Source organism: Dendropsophus ebraccatus, chromosome 8 (genome assembly GCF_027789765.1).
Source record: "Dendropsophus ebraccatus isolate aDenEbr1 chromosome 8, aDenEbr1.pat, whole genome shotgun sequence".
In the NCBI taxonomy this organism is placed as follows: domain Eukaryota; kingdom Metazoa; phylum Chordata; class Amphibia; order Anura; family Hylidae; genus Dendropsophus; species Dendropsophus ebraccatus.
The window spans coordinates 103,665,243-103,684,077 of record NC_091461.1 but is presented as its reverse complement, the minus strand read 5'-3'; the positions used below and the strand labels follow the sequence as shown (position 1 = coordinate 103,684,077).

Here is an 18,835-nt window from a genome sequence, read left to right as displayed (position 1 = left end):
AAAAACGGATCCGTTTTGATCCTTTTTTTTTTGTTTGTTTTTTTATAATGGAAGTCTATGGAAAAACGGATGCACACAATTGAATCAGGTTTTTTTCATCAGTTTTTCAGCTTTTTTTTTTTTTTTTTTTTTTTTTTCCCCGAAAAAAACTGATTGCAAAAATGTAGTGTGAACCCAGCCTTATTCTGCTTTTCAGGGTTTCATTGGTTATAGTTTGTTCTCCTTGATTAAACATTGTACTGGTTGCCCTTGAAAACAGACAGCAGGGTTAATTCCACCTTGTAAAGTGATAGTAATTTGCTTAGGGCATTCCATGACTTTATGATTGGTTAGGGTACATACTCTGACCTAGGGCTGGGCGATAATGGCCTAAATCTATATCGCGGTTTATCGTACATATAACTGCGGTAACGATAATTGAGCGATAATTATGACACGCCCCTTTTACAAGCCACACCCACTTGGTTGTGCCAAACGCAATATTTAGTTTCAATAACGTAAAAAAAAATAATAAAAATTAACTGAGCAGCAACCAAGGCTATGTACACACTACAGAACATGTATAGACAGGTATACAGCCACTACAGGATGTGTATATACAGGTATACAGCCACTACAGAATGTGTACACAGAGGTATATAGCTATGTACACAATACAGGATGTGTATACACAGGTATACAGAGCATTGTCTACACTGGATACAGCTGAGCGCAGGACTAGCCATGTACAATGTATCAGTCTGGAGCTCACAGAGCATTGTCTACACCGAATACAGCTGAGAGCAGGACTAGCTGTGTACAATGTATCAGTCTGGAGCTCACAGAGCATTGTCTACACTGAATACAGCTGAGAGCAGGACTAGCTGTGTACAATGTATCAGTCTGGAGCTCACAGAGCATTGTCTACACTGGATACAGCTGGCCGCAGGACTAGCTATGTACAATGTATCAGTCTGGAGCTCACAGAGCATTGTCTACACTGGATACAGCTGAGAGCAGGACTAGCTATGTACAATGTATCAGGCTGGAGCTCACAGAGCATTGTCTACACTGTATACAGCTGGGAGCAGGACTAGCTATGTACAATGTATCAGTCTGGGGCTCACAGAGCATTGTCTACACTGGATACAGAGCAGGACTAGCTATGTACAATGTATCAGTCTGGAGCTCACAGAGCATTGTCTACACTGCATACAGCTGGGAGCAGGACTAGCTACGTACAATGTATCAGTCTGGAGCTCACAGAGCATTGTCTACACTGGATACAGAGCAAGACTAGCTATGTACAATGTATCAGTCTGTAGAGCTCACAGAGCATTGTCTACACTGGATACAGCTGAGAGCAGGACTAGCAATGTACAATGCATCAGTCTGTAGAGCTCACAGAGCATTGTCTACACTGGATACAGCTGAGAGCAGGACTAGCTATGAACAATGTATCAGTCTGGTGTCCAGGCTGTTTGTATCCAGTGTAGACAATGCTCTGTGAGCTAGACTGGGGCAGGATGGCTCTACTGGCACTAAACAAGCTAGGAACAGACAAGGATCTGATCATGTAGGGAGGGCAGAACACATGTGTGGTGTGGACTATGGGACCGGGCTGAGTCGCGCAGCGCTCCGTGTGGTATCCACGGGACATGAAGGGCCGCATCGGACGACTGGGGTTTGCTCTGCTGTGGCGGGCGAGTTGGGGTCAACTGTGCCAGCCGGGGGCTGCTCTGCCATGTGGGGTGAGTGGGGACCCGCTGTGCCGGCCGGCCGGGGCTGCTCTGCCATGTGGGGTGAGTGGGGACCCGCTGTGCCGGCCGGCCGGGGGCTGCTCTGCCATGTGGGGTGAGTGGGGACCCACTGTGCCGGCCGGCCGGGGGCTGCTCTGCCATGTGGGGTGAGTGGATGACCGCTGTGCCGGGTGGGCGGAGGGCTGATACCTGTGTCGGGCAAGTGGATGACCGATATGCCGGGCGGGCGGCTGCTCTGCAGTGTCGGGCGGGTGGGGGCCGCTCTGCTGTGCCGGGAAGACCGCTGTGATATGCCGGACGGGGGAGGATGGCAGGGGCGCTCTGACACACGGTGCTGGTCTCCTATGTGCAGTCCGTGCATCTTTGCACAGACTGCACATAGGAGGCTTCCTCCGGCCTGTGCAGCGCTTAGGGCTCAGGTAGGAAAATAGTAAAAATACCGCAGATACCGTCCTGGCAAAGTTGAGGTCGGTTAACCGACGCCAGAGACGGTATCGGTATTTTGACGGTATACCGCCCAGCCCTACTCTGACCCCATGACTAATACGAGAATGAAGGGAACTGCAGGATAGCTCCCCACGATTTTATATTATGGAACATTTTTTGTTGCACAGACATGTTCCAATACATGATCTAATTCATTACTGACAATCCGTAGATCTTCAAGATGTGGAACAAAGAGCTGTATGTCCGGGAGCAGCAGGATGCCTACGAATTCTTCACAAGCCTCATAGATCAGATGGATGAATACCTAAAGGTACTGGTACGATGTTCTCACAAACTCTACACAACTGCAAAGTATTTTTGTGCTTTCCTATGTTGATCACAGATGTGAACTTGTGAGCCATTTTGTTCTTTATGGCTTCAAATAAAGTTGTGCCATCAGGATATCCCTGTCTAAATGGATTAATGTCTTTCCTTGGGGCCCAAGTATGTCCTTTTCCTGGAATATCTGGTTTACTGCAGGAGAAAACAACCTTTTAAATGTCTTACACATGTCTGCTCACTTACTAAATACTGAGTACCTACTGAATACAGTTATATTTTATTCATCTACAGAAAATGGGGCGTGATCAACTGTTTAAGAACACCTTTCAAGGGATTTACTCCGACCAAAAGATCTGCAAAGATTGTCCCCATAGGTGAGTTCTGAGAACTGACAGTACACAGTGTGGTATCTGTCCCTTCAGGGTTGAACTAATGGTTAGGGCCGTATAACACGGCCCAATGTTCTGTGTAAGCAAGCGCTGGTCTGCTAGATATTGTTAGTGATGTCTGTGCAGCTTTTGCAGCATATATAGAAAATAATAAAGCTATACTTTACCTCTCCACGCTCCCTGGCTTCCATCCTTGTGCCTTCTCCCCGCAGCTGCCACTGGCACTTCTGAGACGTCTCTGAAGTGACAAGCCGCTTAGCCAATCACTGGCTGAACAGGGACAGAGCTGTGGCCAGTGTTAGGCTTAGTGGCCTATCACTGCAGAGATGTCTTCAGAGGCTTCACCGGTGGCTGTGAAGGTGGACGGGTAAGGTATAGCTTTATTTTCTCTGCATTTTCATTGGCCTCCGACCCTGCACCTCCTATTAGACGGAGTGATGCACACTCAGCGTCCGATGATTATTAAACCTGCTGAAAGACAACGATCAGCGAATGATTGGGTTATCTGCTGATCGTTGTTTTTATTACACTGCGCGATATCTAATAGGACCATTAGTTAAGACTTTGACAGAACTCCCACATTACAATCTGCATGTGTTATATTTGGATTTACCATGTGCCAAATTTATGGCTTTTTCCCTTTTTTTTTTTTTTTTTTTTTTTTTTTTTTATTTGGAACATCTACATGTATCTATCTGAATTTTACTGTAGATCTGCTATCCAGAATCCGGACAGCAATTTCAGCCATGTATGAACTTTTCCCGATCCTCATTGTTTTCCAGTTAACTTTGTGTCCTTACCTTGACGTGTCTTTTGCAGATATGAGCGAGAGGAAGCGTTTATGGCTCTGAATTTAGGGGTGACTTCCTGCCAGAGCCTTGAAATTTCTCTTGATCAGTTTGTGAGGGGAGAAGTACTGGAGGGGAGCAATGCATATTACTGTGAAAAATGCAAGGAGAAGGTGAGTATGGGGACGATAAAGAAATACATTAATTTTTATTGAATAAATTCAAAGTTTATCAACATTTTATTTTCTTATTTGCTGTTACACTGAGTTACAGCCTGTATTACACTTCAGAGCTGCATTCAAAATTCGTCTTCCTGTTAAAATCTTTAGTTCATGTTATTTAGGGTCCTATTAGACAAAGCAAAAACTGAAATAATTCACCATCACATACAGCGATAGTCCTTAGTTACGATTGTTACTACAATCTCCTGATTCCAGCAAAAGAATGAAAAATTTGTACAATTAGCAAATATTTAGTGAAAGATTACCAATGATTTTAAGGTCAGCCTAAAAGATGTGTTCATTTTTCGATTGTTGCCTGCATACACACAAAAAATTATTCTTTAACCCTTAGACGACCCAGGGCGTATAGTTACGCCATGGAAGTCTGTCCCCAGACGACCTAGGGCGTAACTGTACGCCCTGGGTGTTTCTCACGCTATGAAGCGTGCTCCGGAGCGGAGCGCGCTTCATAGCAGGTGGGGGCCGGCTGCAATCAGCAGCCGGGACCTCACCGGCAATGACACGCTGCAGCGATCGCGCTGCCGCGTGTCATTAACTCCTTAAACGCCGCGATCGCGGCGCGACCGCGGCGTTTAAGTGTAAGTGACAGGGGGAGTCCCCTGTCACTTACCGATCGGGACCCCCGCAGTGTGACTGCGGGGGTCCCGATCGGTAAAACGGGCCGCCGGAGCTCTCTCACCTGCCTCCGCGCGGTCCGATCGGCGATCTGCTGCTCTAAGCCTGCACAGGCAGGCTCAATGAGCAGAGCGCCGATAACACTGATCAATGCTATGCCTATGGCATAGCATTCATCAGTGTAAAAATCCAAGTAGTGAATGTAAAAGTCCCCCAAAGGGACTTCAAATGTGTAAAAAAAAAAAAGTTCAAAACACTAACACACTACCCCAAAACCCCTCCCCCAATAAAAGTCTAAATCACCCCCCTTTCCCATTATATAAATAAAACATATAAAAATAAATAAATAGATAAACATATAATATACCGTAGCGTGCGGAATTGTCCGATCTATTAAAATATAACAAGCGTCATTGCGAACGGTAAACGGCGTACACGAAAAGAGGGAAAAAAGTGCGCGGATTACCGATTTTATGTTACATTATATATATAAAAAAATTAATAAAAAGTGATCAAAACGTCCGATCTTCACAAATATGGTATTAATAAAAACTAGAGATCATGGCGGAAAAAATGACACCCCATACAGCCCCGTAGGTGAAAAAATAAAACCTTTATAAGCGTCACAATAGTCACATTTTATTTATAATTAATTGCCAAAAAAAAGGATTTCATTTAAAAAAAATATATAACATTAGAGAATCTGCGTAAACCTGCATATGGTTGTGTTCGTACTGACCTATAGAGTAATGGTATCATGTCGCTTTTACCATATAGTGCATTACGTAGACACAGGAACCCCCCAAACGTTACCATATTGCATTCTTTTTTGCGATTTCACCAATTTATATCTTCATAAATAATATATTTGGGATTCCATCATACATGTTATGGTAAAATGAATGACGCCATTACACAGTACAACTATTCCTGTAACAAATAAGCCATTACATGGCCTGTAGATAAAAAACTGAAAGTGCTGGAGCTCTTAGAAGGGGAGGAGGGAAAAACGGAAACACTAAGATCAAAATTTGCGCGGTCCACTGGGTCATTTTGGGCCTGGTCCTCAAAGGGTTAAATTCGAATTATATAACAATTTTTTTATAGTTAAAACTATGTTCTCAAACCACACACCATAGTGAATTAAAAGTCCTTTTCATTAATTTTAATTTTTTTTTTTTTCAGAGGACGACGGTGAAGAGAACATGCATCAAATCTTTGCCCAGCGTCCTGGTCATTCATCTCATGAGGTTTGGATTTGACTGGGAAAGTGGGCGCTCCATTAAATACGATGAACAGATCAAGGTAGGATTCAGAAATACGCCTATTAGGCAAATACAGTCTATTTAGTTAAAGTTGAAGGTGAATGCAGACTGTATGTTCCATCATTTACCTCACTGTTTGCAGTTCCCTTGGATGCTGAACATGGAGCCATACACAGTATCCGGCATGGCCCGCCAGGACTCTTCCTCAGAGGGGGACAATGGGAGACATACAGACCCCAGCGGAGGCTCCCCACGAAAGAAAGTGGCCCCGACTGAAAACTACGAGCTGGTTGGTGTGATTGTGCACAGTGGCCAGGCCCACGCCGGTCATTATTACTCCTTCATTAAGGATCGCAGGTAATTCAGCACAAGACCATTAAATGTCCCAGGAATTACCACTGCATCATTGTCTCATCACTGCGTGTTTTCTGTTGCAGGACCTGTGGTAAAAGCAAATGGTATAAGTTCAATGACACTGTGGTGGAGGAGTTTGATCTGAACGATGAGACTATTGAGTATGAATGCTTTGGTGGAGAGTATAGACCTAAAGTCTACGATCAGTGTAAGTTGTATATCTCCTGTAGTAGCTTTGGGGGTAGTGCTTAAAGGTATTAAAAGACACATGTGTTTACCAAGCCTTGACCTACCTTCTGCACAGCAAACCCATACCCTGATGTGCGTCGTCGCTATTGGAATGCCTACATGCTTTTCTATCAACGTGTGTCTGACCAGAACTCCCCAGTCTTACCAAAAAAGAGCAGAGTTAGTGTTGTGCGCCAGGAGGCTGAAGATCTCACCCTGTGAGTATTGTTCTCCTGCTAACTTTTAATGGTTGTGTTAAGTCCCTCAGCTGCTCGGGGTTTGTATGTTTTCTATGGATTTGCATGTGCTATCTCCTAGGGTAATTGGAACTCTATGAAGTTTTATATGCACTATTTATTAGAGTGTAAGCTTCTGGGATCAGATAATTTGAAGTTATTACAACCCATGTGCACATTTAATTTAAATCTCCTGCTTCCACCTTACATTGTAGTTCTGTGCCAGACTACAGGAATTTCAGCCTATCATTTACTAACTTTTTTGAAGGAAGCATTGCCTATATTCTCCAGCTGATTTAAACAATAAAATACATCTGATGTCTTGTTTTTAAGGTCTGCACCATCATCTCCTGACATCTCACCCCAGTCCTCTCCTCGGCCTCACCGGACCAATGACCGCCTCTCTATATTAACCAAGCTGGTGAGAAAGGGGGAGAAGAAAGGTCTGTTCGTGGAGAAGATGCCTCTTAGAATATACCAGGTACCCGGCTGAGAACTTCTGGGAGTCTTTTGTGTTCTCTTGTGTCTACTGGACTTTTCCCACAGCTGAAATTTGGGGATTTTTAGAATGCCTGAACAATGGTAGAAATGTCATGTATTTAGAAATGTGCCACATTGTATGTGTTGAATAGAGATGAGTGCAATTCAAGCATGCTCAAGTCTGGCTGTTTGGCATTTAGAGTACTGATGGCTGACGAAGTTGGCTGCCTGGAAAACATGGATACAGCCATAGACCGTCTATGTATGTTTTCCTGGACTCCCTAGGGCTGCATCCAACTACTTCAGCCACCGGTATTCAAATGCTGAACTATTGGACTAAAGCATGCTTGAGTTGTGTTCATCTCTAGTGATGAATATCCTGTTAATTGGCGCTGATTTACCCACAATTAGTTAATTGTGTAGGCAGAGCTGTCATCTGCCATTGGCCAAACATTCCCTATTACACGGGGATGTATGTGGCCAATGAACAATTATGTTTCGTAAGGGTCCATTTACACAGAGAGATTATCTGACAGATTATCTGCCAAAGATTTGAAGCCAAAGCCAGGAATGGATTTGAAAGGAAGAGAAATCTCAGGCTTTCCTTTATGACCTGATCTCTGTTTATAGTCTGTTCCTGGCTTTGGCTTCAAATCTTTGGCAGATAATCTGTCAGATAATCTTTCTGTGTAAATGGACCCTAACCTGTCAAAATGACCTAATCAGCCTGCCGAACAAGTGTTTGCTCATTTGTCAGCTGATCGCTGGCCCTATTTTATAGGGTAATGTCGACCTGTTCAGCAAATAATTGCCCTGTGTAAAGGGGCTCTTAGATCTGAGAACCATCAAATCTGAATGATCGCTGCTAATGGAGTGTATGGGGGCAGGGGGCTATATTGGGCTTTTTCACAGGGAGGACTCTGTCTACCTGATACTTGTTGTCCTATGCAGCTTATGGGCTCTAAACAGATTATTATTCACCATGGATATTGGATTACATTTGTAAATTTTATTTATCTGCTTCACTTTCAGATGGTTAGAGATGAAAACCTTAAGTTTATGAAGAACCGCGACGTTTACAACACTGACTATTTTAGTTTTGTGCTCTCCCTGGCGTCAGTGAATGCAGTAAGTAATATAATGCATCCCTATGATTTGTGGCACAGATATGGACTTGTTATACCTCTTATACTTTGCAAGCTGTAGTTTCTGTTCATTGGTTCTTTATTTCATGTTTCCCTGTAGACAAAGCTCAAGCATCCAAACTACCCCTCAATGGCCAAAGTTAGTGCACAGCTGTCCATTCAGTTTCTCTTTCACACCTATCTGCGGACAAAGAGGAAACTCAGGTGAGGAATCCAATTCCCTTGTGATGGATATACATAAAGCAACCTTAATTCATTGACAATATATAGAAATAATACATTTAGCAACAGCTGCAATCATTTTTTAATAACTTTCCTTGTTTATACTTGCCTGCTTGCCCACTTACTTTTAATGTTATGCAGCATCCTCTGTATTTGCTTGCAGGGCTGACACCGAGGAATGGATTGCAACCATTGAGGCCTTGGTTTCTAAGAGCTGTGACGCCTGCCAGTGGCTTGTGGAGTACTTTGTAGGATCGGAAGGCAGGGAACTTGTCAAGTATGTTTAAATCTTTGCCAAAATTCTGCACTGATTTATTTTTAATGTCACTTTATTGGGGCTTTGTTTTCTTCTGATTCAGAGCTCTGAATCCTGTGTATAGTTATGTGATACAGTTCTTCTACCTGCAGCCACCAATAGAGGGAGGGGTGCTGCATACTGACGTGTTTTTTAGTGTATACACACTGTGAACTCACTATTGGTGGCTATAGGCAGCCAGTATGCTACACGTATGTTGAATATATTGGTGTGTGTAATATAATTTACCTCTGGCATCCAACCCAACAGGGTTTTTCTTCTCGAGTGCTGTGTCCGAGAGGTCAGATGTGCTGTGGCCACTATTCTAGAGAAGGCACTAGATGGCGCTTTACTTCACAGAGATAAGGTAATGAGTGACATTTGTGCATGTTCTGGGAGGCAATAGAGAACCTAAATTTCACTTAAATATCAATTTTTTTAATGCCTCAGGTTAATGGAGTCCATCTGATGATAGAGATGCTGCTCAGCCTGCTGGATAAGGATGTACCCGAAAACTGCAAGAACTGTGCTCAGTACTTCTTCCTCTTCAACAACTTTGTACAGAAGGTATATTAAAAGAGCCACCGCACTCTTATGTAATGCATGCTGGGCCTTTTTTTTTTTGGCTATATGACCAATCCAGACGGCAGTCCACGTCAAAATTATACACTGTGTCTTTACCCAGGGTATTCCTATAGCAAAGTATTTCCCAAAAGCAGATAGACCGTGGAGTGCCTTGTAGTGTAAGGGTTCCATAAAGCTTAGGGGGGAGCCCCTTTATGGTCAGCCTAATGTAGTTAATGACTAACATTGCAAACTCCAAAAAACAGTGGACTTTTGGCGTTTTGTTACACCCCCGTAAATTATCAGTACATTGTAATGTAATAATGTTTTTTCTAATCTATAATTCTCCCACATCCAGCAAGGAGTGCGCGCTGTAGAACTTCTACTAAAGTACTCCGCCCTGCGACATTTCATCAACTTCCTGCTCGGCCCCAATCGGAAGAACAACCAGGTAACCAAGTGTACTACTTCATACGGTAAACATATACATTGTCATCACACTGAGAGTATCATTCTGACAGCCATGTCCACTTTGAGTGTTATTACCCTATTTTGAGCATGGCGCACTGCTTAAATTTTCCTAATTTGTTAAATCTGTCTAATAACCTTGAACTAGTTTCTAACTACTGATTCAAACTACTCATTTCATGTATTCACAGAATCGCCGGTGGAGCCCGGCACAAGCTCGTGAGTTTGGGTTCTTGCACAATACAATAGCGCTGCTGATTCTGCATTCTGACATTTCTCCCCATCGGACCATAGGTAAGAGGTGTTCACAGGTTTTATATTGATATAATGTAAATGGTGTACATACATTACTTATCCTGTATTTTGCACTTTACTGCTATATACCGATTACTGATATATGTGAATGATCTTCCACTTGTATCAGCTTCTGGGAAGCCTCTGGTGGGCACACACGGTCCTCTGCTGCCGCTCCATTCGGAGGTGGAAACCCTGATGTTTATGCAGGAAGGGAAGCCTTACTTGCTGGAGGTAGGCAACAGCTATGTGCCTTTTATTTTGGGGTTCCTCTTTGTTTTGGGGTTCTCTCATCAGTACCTGCATCCTCTTCTAGGTGATGTTTGCCATGCGGGAGCTTCCTGGGTCGCTCTCTGTTCTCATTGAGATGTTGGTCTATTGCTGCTTCTGTAATGAGAGATTCTCTCTCACAGTTCTGAACTTCATTAAGGTAAGTGATGCTGCCATAAAAGCATATGGTCTGACCACTTATAAGTCTAGTGAGTGTAAGAGCATGTAAGCTGCTCTTACACTGCCATTAACAGTGGTTTTATTTTACATAAGTCAATGCCAAAACATTCCGCTGGGTCGTCACCATTTATACAGGCCCTCATAACCACAGTTTGTACTGTCACTATGACCTGGATGTCGGAAACCAATATTAAAGTGTCACTGTCATTTAATTTATTTATTTATTTTTGTTGAGAACTCAGTAGTACAAGCAATTTTAAGAAACTCTGTAATAGGTGGTGTTAGGGAAAAAAGCTCCTCCCCCCCCCCCCCCAACCATACACACCTCAAATCTGTGCATTATCAGGCAAAGCCGTCTTCATTACAGAGGAGCAAAATGACCCATAACCTATGGAGGAGGGAGGGGTCAAGGGGGATAAGTGAGCAGGAAAAGCAGACAAGTAGCCCCTGCTGTTTGGGTACTGTCTGGGCAGATAAAGCTGGATTCGCAGGTCAGAAAGGTCAGTGCTTATCTGGGATCTTGGTGAGAGAAAATTGCAGGATGATTTGTGCAGGGATGCCTTTTTTTCTCCTCTCCGTGCTCCCTCATCCCTCTTGGCCTCTCCCCCCTCCAAAAAGCATAATGGACACAGAAATCTTGCTGCTTCTGAAAGGGGGGGGGGGGGGGGGTAGAAACACTGCACTTTAAGTACAGAAGGAAACTCTTTTGCTTAATAAAACCTATTACAGAGTTTCCTTAAGTTGCTTGAACTATTCATACTTATTGATTCCTGAAAAGTGACATTTATTATATCTAACATTTTCCTCCAGAATCAGCTGGAATCTGCTCCTCCGCACGAGCTAAAGAACATGTTCACTCTCCTACATGAGATACTGGTATGTAGCAGCCTGGCAGCTCCTAGAAGGATTCTTCCTGCCCTTAATAGTTACTGACTTCATCTTGGTTTGTTCCTTTAAGGTAATTGAAGATCCCATCCAGCTGCAGAGGCTGAAGTTTGGTTTTGAGTCTGATGGGCTGCTGGGTGAGTCTCAGTCTTCATAAAGTGTCGCTCAATAAAAATATATATTAACCGACCAATTTGATTTAGTGTATAGGATCCACTCATCAATATGAATAATAGCACTGTATGTCACAGAGTAATCTCAATAAAAAATTACTTTTATTCCAAATTTTCTAAAAAGATCCAGATATGGAGTTGAACTGTTCTAGAAAAATTCAAAAAGTAAAGATAATATGTACATGTAGTAATTGGACATGCTTTAGACCAGTGCTTCTCAATTCCAGTCCTCAGGCCTCACCAACAGGTCATGTTTTGAGGATTTCCTTAGAATTGCACAGGTGATATAATTATACTCAGTGCATCAGGTATTCTCACAGGTGTCCTTTGTGTGGGAACTCCTCAAAACTGATCCTGAGGACTGGAATTGAGAAGCACTGCTTTAGACTGCTACACAGCGCATCGGCATTTCCATAGCTAAATGTATTTTACAAGGATGACATTGCAGCAAAATAGTAGTTTAAAGGGTTGTCTCTTGGAAGCCTACAAAGCGATCCCCTGATCTGTGGAGCTGGCACCTTCTACCCCAAGCAATCATGGAAGCTTCATCTGACCCCAGCGAAGGTCCATCCACATTATAAATGGAGGCTATGAACTCGCCTGTATAGAATGGATTTCTGTTTTTGAGGATATTAGGTTAATTTACATGAATTTAGTCACATCCCAGGTTGTCAGGACCATAAAACTCTGGGTCAACTTTACATCTGTAGATTTAGGACTATACGATATGTTATTGGAATCGCTTAATCTTTCTCTTCTCTTTCTGCAGCGTTAATGCATCACAGCAATCACATAGACAGCAGCCGCTGCTACCAGTGCGTGAAGTTCCTCGTAACCTTGGCCCAGAAGTAAGTCTGAAGTATCTGTATGGATCATAAGCTTTTAGGGTCAGATCTCTCTTACCTTATTTGTACATTTGTGTTCCTTTTGTTTGTATTCATTATGTTACATCTGATGACACTTCCACACTCCACCTTAAGGGTACAAACCCACACACCGTATACGCAGCAGATACGCAACAAATACGCAGCAGATTTGATGGTTTAGATTTGATGCTGTGTTCAGTTATTGAGATCTAATCTGCTGCGTATTTGCTGCGTATTGCAGCAGTAATTACGCTGCGTATACGGTGTGTGGGTTTATACCCTTAAACTTAAACTTCACCTCCGCCCTGAGACTACTGGGTTCTCCTGCCATCCTGGCTGCTGAGAAGTAATAAGAACAGGGATGTCTATTTTGGATTGTTTACCACAGTTTTTTGTGATCAGGTTTCTTAGTGATTTGCTACCAGCACCCTGGGTGATCAGCCGTAATCAGTATTCCATCTATGTGTCTTACGTTGGAGCCAACTTGTCCCCAGCATAAGCCACAATTAATGTAAGGAAAGGTGTTCACTGTAAATGAGAAACCCTCAGTTATTGTCTGTGTTTGGTGACAGGTGCCCTGCTGCTAAGGAATACTTCAAAGAAAACTCTCAGCACTGGAGCTGGGCTGTGCAGTGGTTACAGAAGAAGGTAAGGAGGCAACTTCATTCATCCTCTGCCATAGCTATGTCTACCCCTACAGGGCTTGGTGCAATGTTGGCAGTGGGTTTACAAGGATTTTGAAATAGAAAGGAAGGGATTATGGCATGCATACACACTAGGGAAAGGTCAGCAGAATCCACTGATATCTTGGAGTCTGGTTGACTGTGTTCAGTGTATGGGGTCATTTAAAGGGGACCTGTCACCCCAGCTGCGCCCATAGTGGATGACTGCTCCAGTCATTCTCTATGGGCGTCGGACTCATCTCTGGTCAGCGCGTGCACGGTTCCTGACGGGAACTTCGAGGAAGGGGTAAGTATAAGGGGCTCCACCGGGGATTCGGGCGGGCCCAAACCCGGCAGCAGGAGTGACAGACTTCCTTTAAGTCTCTGTAGACATGGAATCAGGGAAAATAAAGGTTTTAATTTGACTTTTCATGTTGAATCCTTTTGTTTTCTCTGGAGATGAGCTGTGGAAAAAAAGGAACTGAGGGATCTGGTGAGGGGGCAGCAGGGTCTGGAAACCCATTGAAAACACATGCATGTTTTGACAAGATGAGTGTGCATGTGTATTTAAAGAGGGGGGTCAGGAGGAATAGCTGTCAAACAAAAGCTGCTTCTTGCTGGATGGCCTTCAGGCTGTGGCTAAAAATATTGCATCAAAAGCTGCATGTGTTATTACACTAGATAGTTTGTTACAATGTATCAATATAACTATCTGGACAGGAAGAGGTAGGTGCTGCTGATTTGTTTACATCGCAGAGGATTGTCAAGAGTGGACACAAGTGTAGCACCCCCCCCCCTGTCAGATAGTTTACTGAATGTAAAAGGAGAATGTTCTTCTTTCCTGACAACAAGCAGGAGCCTAGTATCAAGTCTTTCAGAAAGTTACAGATTTTATTTATTTTTTTTTTTTAAGTGTACCTATCATGAAACAAAACATTTGACATTTTAGGGAGACGTCAAAAGTTTTTATCAGTCAGGGTCCCAGTGTTCAGACTTGCATTATATCTCTAAAATAATGCTGACAAGATATATACACATGCATATATAAAAATCACAGCTGCTCTGGCGCAACTCACCCTCTACTAGAGGTCAGGATCATATAGAACCAGATATAGTCCCCACATGCATTCAAGTCCTCAGTAGGTGTCGATGGCAGATCGTACTAAAAAAGGAGGAAAGCTATAGATATCTTGCTGAGATAGTACAATCACTTATAACAGTACAATCACTTATAACAGAGCTATAGTCAACGCACTAATCCATCAATCAAAGCTCACTAATGTATCTCGATATAAAACCCTGACCAGCGTAAGAAAACTAATGTCCTACCTGGGTATACAGAGTTGACATCATAGACATGCGGGGCAAGACGTGATGGTCCGCAGTGCGGACATATATAGTCTGTAATGCGGTCTAGTCCAGGCGGCGTAGTGTGATTGCACTGAAGTATCAGAGAACCATCTCCCGATCTGCAGTAATGGTGCGGAGTGAAAACTGTGGGCACGCTCCGGCCGGCAACGTGCACCACTTACTTCCGCCCTAAAGGTGAGCTTGTGACGTCACAAGCAAAAAAGTACGGAGGCCGTGGGTGTGCATCTGTGCATTTCCGAAACGACGTTGGAGTTTTTTGTGGTCACCCACGGCCTCCGTACTTTTTTGCTTGTGACGTCACAAGCTCACCTTTAGGGCGGAAGTAAGTGGTGCACGTTGCCGGCCGGAGCGTGCCCACAGTTTTCACTCCGCACCATTACTGCAGATCGGGAGATGGTTCTCTGATACTTCAGTGCAATCACACTACGCCGCCTGGACTAGACCGCATTACAGACTATATATGTCCGCACTGCGGACCATCACGTCTTGCCCCGCATGTCTATGATGTCAACTCTGTATACCCAGGTAGGACATTAGTTTTCTTACGCTGGTCAGGGTTTTATATCGAGATACATTAGTGAGCTTTGATTGATGGATTAGTGCGTTGACTATAGCTCTGTTATAAGTGATTGTACTATCTCAGCAAGATATCTATAGCTTTCCTCCTTTTTTAGTACGATCTGCCATCGACACCTACTGAGGACTTGAATGCATGTGGGGACTATATCTGGTTCTATATGATCCTGACCTCTAGTAGAGGGTGAGTTGCGCCAGAGCAGCTGTGATTTTATATATGCATGTGTATATATCTTGTCAGCATTATTTTAGTTTCTTTGGACAGTGGTAGGCTGTGTCCATTGCTCTGTGCAGCACCATCTAGAGGGGTGTGGCGCAGCTTAGGTCAAGTCTTTTCTAGACTAGCCTTATACAGATTTTGCATTATATCTCCTCACGTGATATAGACACTTCTCCCAGATCGTTCTCCCGATCAAACACTCTCCCACGGATCAAAACTTTTAACATTTCTCTCTGATGTCAAAAGTTTTGTTTTGTGAGAGTGCCTCTTTAAACCTAATGTAACTTGTATAAACCATTAGGATTGTAGAATGGCATTAATGATCTTTGCTGTGTTTTCTGCTGTCAGATGTCTGAGCACTGCTGGGCACCACAGAGCAATGTGTCCAATGAGACGTCTACAGCCAAGACCTTCCAGCGGACGATCTCTGCACAGGTAGTGTACAGGGAATTGGCGTACAGGGGCATGGAAATTAAACGGGTGACGGGTGTGTACTCTATCCAGGTAGCAGTATGTATGTGATGTGTTAATGATATGCCAGCTAACTGCAGTCTCTATGCAGGACACCTTAGCCTACGCCACTGCCCTGCTGAATGAGAAGGACCAGTCCGGAAGCAGCAACGGCTCAGAGAGCAGTCCAGCCAATGAGAACGGAGACAGGAGCATGCAGCAGGTATGGAGCCCTGTGATTGGTCCATTGAATTGATAATAAGGGGAGGGCGGTGTTTGGTGTCAGTGCAATCATTTCCAATTACAAAGCAAAAAATGGCACAATATAATGAAGGTGACGCAAACAGAGGTTCTTGGTCATGAATACAAGATAAACATGGGTCCCAGAGCAAGGACATTTAATTATTCTGCCATTTTTATATATGTATTTCCAGGGCCCTGATTCTCCAATGATCCTTGGAGACACAAAAAGTGACCTTGAAGATGTAGATCCTTAAATCCAGGTACAAAAGACGATGAGATTCTCGCCACGCTGTGAAAATAAACGCACTTTGAAGACAATTCTTTCTGGAGCCTGTGGCTCAATGACGGGGCCCCCCTCCCCAAGTCTCCCAGACTCTTACCACAGCAAACCCACACCGCCAAGGTCATTTCTAAAAGTCGCAACAAGAGAACTTTAATCGTATTGCTGCAAAAACAACGGATACAAAGTATTTTTTTCAGAATTTTATGAAACAAAAGCAGCAAGTGGCTGAAAAAAAAAAATCCCCCCTAATTTTTTTTTTTTTTTTTTTAAGTTTGTGAGCATTAAAGGAGTGAATGTACAATTGTTGCTTTATCTGTAATGCTGCGGAAATTCTTTTTTTTTTTCCTTTTGGTTTTATACAAAGTGTAACAAAATCCTGGAGCTGCGTTCAGCAACTTTTTAAAACTTTCGATATTATTAGGAATATTAAAATGATTTAAAACGATGTATAAATATGTGTAAGAGACTAAAACTTGTACAAATCTAGTTTGGAATCGATCTTTTAAAGAAAAAAGATAAAAACGACACTTTGTATTTAATGTCTCCTATAATTTATATAGCGCCACAGGAATCCACGCCCGCCCGATCGTCTCATGTGTTACAGACTTACCTTGTATCTACTGCAGTTTTCCTCCCAACCTGTGGCTTTCCAGACATTGCAAAACTAAAACTCTGCTGCATCATGCATTGTCAGGGTGTGCAAGGGGGTTATAGCTTTGCAACAATTGTAAAAGCTTTGTAAAATTTGTAAAAAAAAAAAATGCAACGTTGTCATTTTACTGCGTTTTTCAGTCAGGGCTATTTGGGAGTTGTAGTTCTGCAACATTTGTGAGAGTTATAAAACTTTGGCAACATAGTTTCCCAGCAGGTTGTAGATTTTCAACAGCTTGAGAGCCACAAGTTGGGGAAAGTGTTGCTGATGCCTTATTCACAGTGGAGGTAACCAATCAGAATCCTAGGATGCATCTGTGGGCGGAGTCATGTATCTCACGTCTGCACATTGCAGTAGTATATGGAGGAGAAAAATTAATTTAAAGGGCAAGTTCAGCCAAATAATGTATGAGTTAAGAGTCTAAGAGTTTGCTTCACCCGTCTTTGGCCCTTACTAGAAATCTATACCATCATAATCTGAATTGATTTGCAAACCTGTCTATGTTCAGACTTGTGCATCTAGAAATACCTCCATCAGGTATATGGCCAGAAACACTTAAAAAAAAATAAATAAGAAAGGTTTTGGGTAAAATGCATTCTGTAACGTTCACATGTTCCGTGTATAGATCCGCCAAATGTTTTAATTTTTGTATTTTTTTGGTAAATTTTTGTCTCAATCATGGCAGTTGGTGGGCGTTGTGTTTGTATCATATGATCGACCTCTGTGTCGCGAGGTGATGTATACCAGGGCTTTATTCTGCATTGTGTAGATATCAGGCCTCCTGGGTTACTTCAGCTCCTCGCCACAGCTGCCCGTTTTTTAAGAACAGCCTTTTCTTTTTATTTTGTCATGAAAATAAAGAATTTACAAAAAAAAAAACGCTAAAATTTGCATTGAGGAAAAGACATGCCCCCTCCCCCACTCCAAGAAAAGATCTACACTTTATGGTGTATCACAGAGCCGGGCAAGCATGGTCTAATGCCATTATTTTTCAATTCCTGCAGAGAACATTGGATATAATAGTCAATGCAGCAACTTTGTTATTGGCAGCTGTAGAACTAGAGTCAGTCGCCATCTTGGATTCTAAAACATAATGACCTGTCATCCTATTTCATTAGTGTAGGTTGTGCAGTCTGTGTGCCATTCTATCCATTAGGCCAAGAAATAGAACCATCCCAACCACCAGGGAGCAGGAAATTAGCGCACAAAACATATCCAACATATTGACATCCTGCATGTGCCTATGTATTGCTCCCTTACCTAATCCGTGAAACTGGAGGGTTCATGCTGGGAAAACAGAGGTGACAATATTTTCTGAGTAACAACACCTTCTCACTGGTGAAACTTAAGTCACTATTACACGGGGCGACTAGAAGAGCAAACGGACACTGCCAGCTCTGATTTGCTCCTCGTTCCCTGCTGCTTTTACATGCATTGGCAGCGAGCTAGATGGTCCGTGCAGCCCATGAAGGATAGCGGTGGTCTGCTGCCTATTCCACAGAGCGACGCCAGCAGATCATTGCTATCACAGTCGTTTGTCTGTTAACATATTGAATGACAAACAACTGCAACGATCAGCTGACATCGTTCGTCAGCTGATGTTGCCTTCTATTACATGGGACGATTATTGGCCAAATACGGACGATAATCAATCTGTGTTATAGGGCCTTTAAATGCCAACTCAATAATGTGACTGTATCTTAACTATTGATCAGTGAAGCGGTGTTTGTGGCTACTGATCACATGTCAGAAATAGTAGTGAGAAAGACTTGGTGTGTATACACCAGTACCTTAGCACCTCCGGACAGCTGTCCTTCATATATCCGGATTCTTTAGGAAAAGAAATCCCCAAACTCTGGTCATAGATCCATATGCAGACGTGCTTTATTCAGGGTGCTGGTACAAACAACGC

At 43.1% G+C, this 18,835-nt stretch overlaps 1 protein-coding gene across 1 annotated transcript in view; it reads left to right on the top strand.

Annotated features, from left to right (window-relative positions):
- USP24 (ubiquitin specific peptidase 24) overlaps positions 1-18,408 on the top strand; it is a 64,166-nt gene extending 45,758 nt beyond the window's left edge. Inside the window, exons 44-67 of the mRNA XM_069981309.1 lie at positions 2,398-2,496; positions 2,799-2,881; positions 3,716-3,857; positions 5,727-5,846; positions 5,949-6,163; positions 6,244-6,368; positions 6,465-6,606; positions 6,958-7,105; positions 8,137-8,232; positions 8,350-8,453; positions 8,635-8,748; positions 9,037-9,133; positions 9,217-9,333; positions 9,689-9,781; positions 9,990-10,092; positions 10,223-10,326; positions 10,409-10,522; positions 11,353-11,418; positions 11,501-11,564; positions 12,370-12,448; positions 13,039-13,114; positions 15,644-15,730; positions 15,858-15,968; positions 16,180-18,408. Coding sequence (XP_069837410.1) covers positions 2,398-2,496; positions 2,799-2,881; positions 3,716-3,857; positions 5,727-5,846; positions 5,949-6,163; positions 6,244-6,368; positions 6,465-6,606; positions 6,958-7,105; positions 8,137-8,232; positions 8,350-8,453; positions 8,635-8,748; positions 9,037-9,133; positions 9,217-9,333; positions 9,689-9,781; positions 9,990-10,092; positions 10,223-10,326; positions 10,409-10,522; positions 11,353-11,418; positions 11,501-11,564; positions 12,370-12,448; positions 13,039-13,114; positions 15,644-15,730; positions 15,858-15,968; positions 16,180-16,242 — 2,562 coding nt within the window. The 3' untranslated portion in view covers positions 16,243-18,408. The remainder of the gene's footprint in view (positions 1-2,397; positions 2,497-2,798; positions 2,882-3,715; positions 3,858-5,726; positions 5,847-5,948; positions 6,164-6,243; positions 6,369-6,464; positions 6,607-6,957; positions 7,106-8,136; positions 8,233-8,349; positions 8,454-8,634; positions 8,749-9,036; positions 9,134-9,216; positions 9,334-9,688; positions 9,782-9,989; positions 10,093-10,222; positions 10,327-10,408; positions 10,523-11,352; positions 11,419-11,500; positions 11,565-12,369; positions 12,449-13,038; positions 13,115-15,643; positions 15,731-15,857; positions 15,969-16,179) is intronic.
- The last annotated feature ends 427 nt before the right edge of the window (positions 18,409-18,835 follow it).